Source organism: Rhinolophus hipposideros (genome assembly GCF_964194185.1).
Source record: "Rhinolophus hipposideros genome assembly, chromosome: 10".
Classification (NCBI taxonomy): domain Eukaryota; kingdom Metazoa; phylum Chordata; class Mammalia; order Chiroptera; family Rhinolophidae; genus Rhinolophus; species Rhinolophus hipposideros.
Window position 1 is genome coordinate 54975871 of NC_138056.1, and position 6285 is coordinate 54982155.

At 50.3% G+C, this 6285-nt stretch overlaps 1 protein-coding gene across 1 annotated transcript; it reads right to left on the minus strand.

Annotated features, from left to right (window-relative positions):
- Window positions 1–1742: 1742 nt before the first annotated feature.
- FAM181B (family with sequence similarity 181 member B) lies at window positions 1743–3630 on the minus strand. The gene has a single exon (XM_081061603.1). It carries the CDS (start codon window positions 3489–3491, stop codon window positions 2211–2213), a length of 1281 nt encoding a protein of 426 aa, XP_080917729.1. The 5' UTR covers window positions 3492–3630; the 3' UTR covers window positions 1743–2210.
- Between the last annotated feature and the right edge of the window lie 2655 nt (window positions 3631–6285).

Consider the following 6285-nt stretch of genomic DNA (forward strand, 5'->3'; position numbering starts at 1 on the left):
GCCTTGTTAGGAGGCTCAGTGAATTCGTGCGTGCGTAGGTCAGGGCTGGCCCATGGAAACACACAATACTGGTATTACCATTCTTAATGAAAGGTACGGCAAGCAAGACGCTGGGAGAGAGGTGCCTTGTTTTACTAAGCTGGAAAAGAGGGAAGAGGAAATTAAAAAACATTGCAGTACCTTTGTAATTGTCACAGCATTATTACTGTTTTCCTACTGCATGGTACTCATCAAGTAGTTTTGATAAATTAAACGAATGCCGAATAATATTCTGCTAACACAATGGAATTAATCACTTTTCACCACTTTGAAAGAAATTCTATAGACACCAAGTTTCTTGAGTTGCAAAAAATTTTTTCATCGTTAGTATGACTCATTGCTATATTTCTTGCGGTGCTTTCTTAAGAAAGGTTTTATTCAGAAGAAAGTGACTCAGTGATACCATTTAAATTTGTCTGCCATGGCTGGAGACCCATTTTTCCCCCCACAAATTCTTTCTAAAAATATTGCAGTACTTTTGATTTGTGTAAACATTGACCTGGATTTTTAAATCTTTTGCAGTAATATTGGGGTTTTGACTTTCTCACATGTAGATATTTTTATAATCCATCTTGGCTGCCTTGAACAGAGGCAGCTATCCTGCATCATAATCAACAGGCAACATCTCCTTACATTTTCTGGGTGTTGGTCTCTTTTTGCATTTTCATTGGCAGGGCTGCATGAAGGGCTCCCCTTTTCCCCTCCAGCTGCTCACTTCCCACCCAGTCTTTCCTCCTTAGCCCCTCAAGCCTCCTGATGATGCCTTGTGTGCCCCTAGGCCACTTCATGCCTGGTTAAAACATGTCTCTGCTTAACACTTTCTCCCAAATTTCAGATAACAGATCAGATTCCTCTCTCCAGTGCTCTGGTAGATTCATTAAACCTGCTCTTCAGGCAACTCTACACCCTTCACCATTGCTTCCAAGGGGAGAATGTGGGTAGAGGAAGTGAGGAAGCACAAGGAGGCAGAAATCAACAGAGAGGGAAGTGGAACAGAAGGAGAGGAAAGGTAGAATGCACAGCTTATAAGGGAAAAAGCAATCGCCAGGTAAATAGATGGGCCAAAAAAGAGCATGAGATTCACAATCCTAACGGCTTCCACATGGGGAAACCATTTATGTATGTATATAAAATATATATACCTGCAGAACCAATCAAGCACTGACTGCAGTGGCTTCAAGGCATTTTAGGCATTTCCCTTCTGAACTACCCAACAAGCTGTGAAGAAAGGAGAAGTGGAGGAATATCATCATCCTCACCTTCTCCTATACGGAAATTTAGATACAAAGAGGTTATAACTTGCCTTGCCTCCCCCACCCAAAGTGGCTGAAGAATGAGAGAAGGAAAGAAACGGACCCCAAGGTTTGCCAGACTTAAGCCTCCTATACAACAGATTTGCAAGAAAAGCCAACAAAAAAAATATCAGAAAGAGCAATGAGAGGCCAGAGAAATAAAGAAAAGTAAGTAACGGCATTGCTGAATGGAAACGGATAGAAGAACGATAAAGAGATAGAAGAAGGGGGCAGAAAACACTGTGTGAGAAAGAGTGACAGAGAAGAGACTCACACCTAAGACTAACACATGGGAGGTCAGCGGTGGACCATGGGCCTCAGGTCCTCGATAACACTCTCACCTAACAAGGCAAAGAGACCACGCAGGAAGCCGTCCTCTAAAAAAACAACAAACAAAAAAAGCCACCCAAATCAATAACAACGTATCTCCGCTGCAATCTTTTCAATATAGGCTTTAATTCATGATGCATTCAAAGGGAAAAGAAGGGGAGGAACCAGGGCACTGTTTGGAAGGAGCAATTACACTAAACACACTGACATTTTGCTGAAAAGTTGGAGAGGGGACAGGTGGCTACAGAAGCCACCTCTTGCCCCTTCTGCAATCCTCACCCTATTACCCAAACCCTTGGTGTCTTGGCTCGTCTGTTCCAGTAAGAACCAATCAACGGTATTTAAAAAACAAAACAGAAAAACATTTGAGGCTGTGATTAAAACAATCCCCGACTCCTCTTCATCTCTTTTTCTTGTTTCTTTTATTAACGGAATTTTCTGTTCCCGTTTCATGTCCACATGCGTTTTCCAATCGTTCTTTAGGCTTAGGAGAGACCCTGAGCGGGAGCTCCCCACAGCAGTCCCTAATAGGACAGAGGGTCCCTCGCGTCAGTCCCGGTGCGCCCCCTCCTCTCCGGGAGCCCCCTCCCAAGCCCCGTCGGGTCTCCAAAGGCTGGAGTACGCTGCGCGGCCGTAGCCGGAGCTATAATCGTAGGACACTTGGTGGGGTGGTGGCGGCGGGGGCAGAGCGCAGTCTGAGAAGAAGGAGGCAAAGGAGGCCAGAAGACCAGGTGCGTCCTCCCCGCCCGGAGAGTCCGCGGCGGCGGGGTACAAGGGGCGCAAGGGCTCGTTCAAGGTCGAGGCGCCGCGGGGGGCAGCCAGGGACTGCTTCTTGGTCGGGGGGCAGCCCGGAGCGCTCCAGGGCTCGGGGTACAGTAGGCTCCCCACCATTGCCGGCGGCGGCTCAAAGAGGCCGGGCTCCAGCTCCGGGGGTCCCCGCAGGGCTGCGGCTCCGGTGGGGAACACATCCATTTGCTCCGCGGCGAGCAGGACGCCCGCCTCGGTGCCGGCGCCGTAGTCGGGCCCCAGCAGCTCGAAGAACTCGACGGTCTCGGCGCCCTTTTCCAGGTCGCCCACGCTCACGCCGGGACCCGACGGGCCGCCCCCGCCGCTGCCCGCGCGAGACGGCTCCGTGAAGAAGGACGGGGGCAGGTTGCGGGCCCGCAGCGGAACCTTCCTGGGGCCAGGGGCCGCCGGACCCCCTGCAGGGCCAGGCGCGTCCCCTCCCGCGCCCCCAGCTCCCGCCCCGCAGAGCCGCGCCGCCGGCGCCGCCCCCGGACCCCCGGCCGGCTCGGCGCCTCCGGGAACGTGGCGAAGCGAGTCGAAGAGCGCGGCCAGGCTTCTGCTTTGCAAGCTGGCGGCCGCCGCGGCCTGCGCCGCTTCCCGCCGCGGGGCTGCCTTCCCGGGCGCCGGGCTCGCGACCGTCGGAGCGCCGGGGGCGGCGGGCGCCCGCTTCGCAGGCGCGTCGGCGGCGCCGGGGGAGGGCGGTCCCGGGGGCGCGGCGCCCATGAGGCCGCTGCAGCGCTTGATCTGCTTCTGCAGGTACTTGCGGTGGTTCACCTTCCGCTTCGACTTGCCCGGCTTGTCCAGCGCGAGCTTGATGTTGCTGGACGCCGAGTCGATGAAGCTGAGCAGGTCGCGGGTGGCTTCGCGCACGTCCCCGCCCTCGGTGCCCGCCAGCAGCGCGGCCGCCGGCGTCCCGGTCTCGTCGTCCTCGAAACAGCAGCCCTTGTCCAGGGCTCCGAAGGCGCCCCCCAGCCCGTCTGGGGTGCCCCCAAAGCCGAAGGGGACGAACGGGTGTGAGCTGAGGAGCGCCGCCTGCACCGCCATCGCCGCGCCTCTCCCGGGGCCCGCGGCGCAGCTGGTGAGGCCCCCGCCGCTTCCCGCCCGCAGCCCAGGCCTGGCTCGGGCCCTGGCACGGAGCGTGCGGCGCGGCCTCCTAGCTCCCGGCCGGGATCGCAGCTCGGCCTCCCGGGGGAGCTCATTAGGTCTTGTAAGCGAGGGGCGGGGGGAGCGAGCGAGCGCGCGGCGACCGCCCCGGGGGCGGAGGGGAGGGGCTTGCTTCGTCCGCGTCGGGCGGGGGTGCGGTGGGGTCGCTCTTCTGGTTTCAGGGGCTTTCTCAAGCTCATCGCCTTAACCCCTTAGTTTCCCTGCTCCCCGCGCGTTTCTCTTGGCTATCTCCAGCCGCGAGAGGTGAGGATGGGATGGCCCGTGCTCAACACTCCAGCTCCTTCCGGTACGACGACACTCTGGCACGGGATACTTTGCCCGAGGTTGAGAAGGTAAGAGTCCGGAGACACGGGTTTCCCTCCCAGCTCTGGCAACAGTACCACTTCCCAGCTACTGGGCCCTGGCTTATGCCAGGTGCTTTCCATTTAAGCGTTGAACAATAGCCCTGTGAAGTACACGTTATTATCACCAACAAATGAAGAGACTGAGCATCAGAGAGTTTCAGTGAGTTGGCCAAAGCCATATCCAGTCTCCTCTGACTCCAGGACCCTTTAAACCCTTGACAAAACCTGTGTTTTCCCCCTAAGGGGGATCAAATATATGGTGATGGAAGGAGAACTGACTCTGGGTGGTGAACACACAATGGGATTAATAGATGATGTAATACAGAATTGTACACCTGAAATCTATGTAACTTTACTAACAATTGTCACCCCAATAAATTTAATTAAAAAAAAACAAACCTGTGTTTTCTCTTGGCCTCGGTTTTTTCATCTGTAAGTTGGGGGAAGGAAACTAGTGTCTCTTCAAGCTCTAACTTTGGTCCTGAGATTCTAACTCCGGTTTCCACAGGATTCTCAAGGTGGTGCTCTTTCTTCTATTCCTTGATTGTCAAAGTAACAATTACCCAAAGTAAACTGAGGCCAACACTTGGCCCATATTTTTACTAGAAGCAGACACACAGCAGGAGACAAGGGAGAAAGGAGTTGCTCTCACTAAGCCAACTGGTGCTTGATAGAAAGTTCTGTGTGTGTATAAAACTCACAGCATCTTAGGACAAAATATGGATTGGGACCTACAAGTCATGCCATTCAGGTTGTCCTTCTGAAACTTCTATTGTGTTTCAAGAATCACCTTAAAGTTCACTTAGACCCAATTTTACCTGGGCAGTCCTCTTGGGATAGAGAAAATGAGCAATATAGTGGAGTGTGGAAGCTGATTCAGAAAAGACTTGGGTTCTGGTCTTAGCCCCACCTTTTAATAGCTTTGTGACTTGGGTTGAAACCCTTGCTTTGATGAGGACGTGGCTTTGGGCAAAACAGCCAACCTCTCTCTGCCTTAGCTTACTCATGTTAAATGCGGATAAGGTTGCCCATCTCATAGGGCTCTTGGGATATTCAAAGGAAACATCCTGTGAAAAATCCTTATCTGTTAATTGTCCCATAAATTGTGATGAGTATTTGTTCCTATTTCTCTAAAACACAAAAGGGTGACTATGTTCCCTTACCTGTCTTCTCTATCACAGAGCCTTCATGAGGATTAAATGAAATCACATATATGAAGACACTGTATGTGTGATACAATGTTCTCTAAGTAAGTTATCATAGTTTAGGTGCAGAGTCTTCCTGGGAGAAATATAGACCATCTTTTTCAAAACTCTTTTCTTTAAGCCTCACTTTCCAGGATGTAGCAAATGCATTTTTGAGCACCCTGAAGGCACAACCTTACCAAAGAAGAAAGGCCAGATGAACACTCTTCATTTAGGAGATGAAGTAGGCACTTCCCAAGCCAACATAGCTGAAACTTTTTATTTCTTTTTAATTCAAGTTGGCTCAATTATAATGTACCTTTCATTTGAGTTACACACACAGGATTTTGTCCTCCATGATTGGAATGTCTGTTTCATGCTTGGTGACATTTGCACTCAGAAAAATTGTGTGGGCCTGTCCTTTAGTTGTGTTTCTCACCCCTCAGATGTGGATGTCAGCTCTTCCCTTCCACTTCCGACAGGACCATTCCATAGACCTCTGAGTCTGGCAGCCAAGAACACTAATTCTCTTTTTCACCTTTTTTCAAATGAGCAGCTCTTAAAAATCCCAGACACAGATTGCATGGTACAGTACATTTAATTGACATCTTTAGTCTGAAAAAAAATCTCTCTTAATCTCCATAGTTAGCTAAGCCCTAATATAATCATATTCAAAATCAATACAATATGAAAAGACTCATATGAAAAAGTCTACATTTCCAGATCATTTGTGTTCTAAGCACCAAAGTTTATTTGCAGTTAGTTGAAGCCAGGTTCAAATTCTGGTCTGCCACTTGCTAGATGAGTGCCCCTGGACAAGTCAGTTTATACTTCCTAAGGCTCAGTTTCCTCATATGAGAAATGGAAATGGTCATAACTGTTCTGAGTCTTTGTGAGAATTACATCACGTAACAGGCAAGATACCTCTGAATCTTACTTTTTCCATCTGTACAATGGAGATCATCTCAACTACACAAGACTGTTGTGAGATAGTATATATGAAAGTTCCTGGCACAAAATTGCAGCTCCACAAAAGTCTATGTTTTTTATTCCTTAGGACCCACCCATTCCTTACCAACACATCACCCTACAAAATTAGCATCATTTTCTCTGTCCCCTGATAAAATGAGTGACTGTTTTCAAATG

Coding starts and splice junctions, on each gene's coding strand:
- FAM181B (XM_081061603.1), bottom strand. CDS start 3,491: ATGGCGGTGCAGGCGGCGCTCCTCAGCTCACACCCGTTCGTCCCCTTC.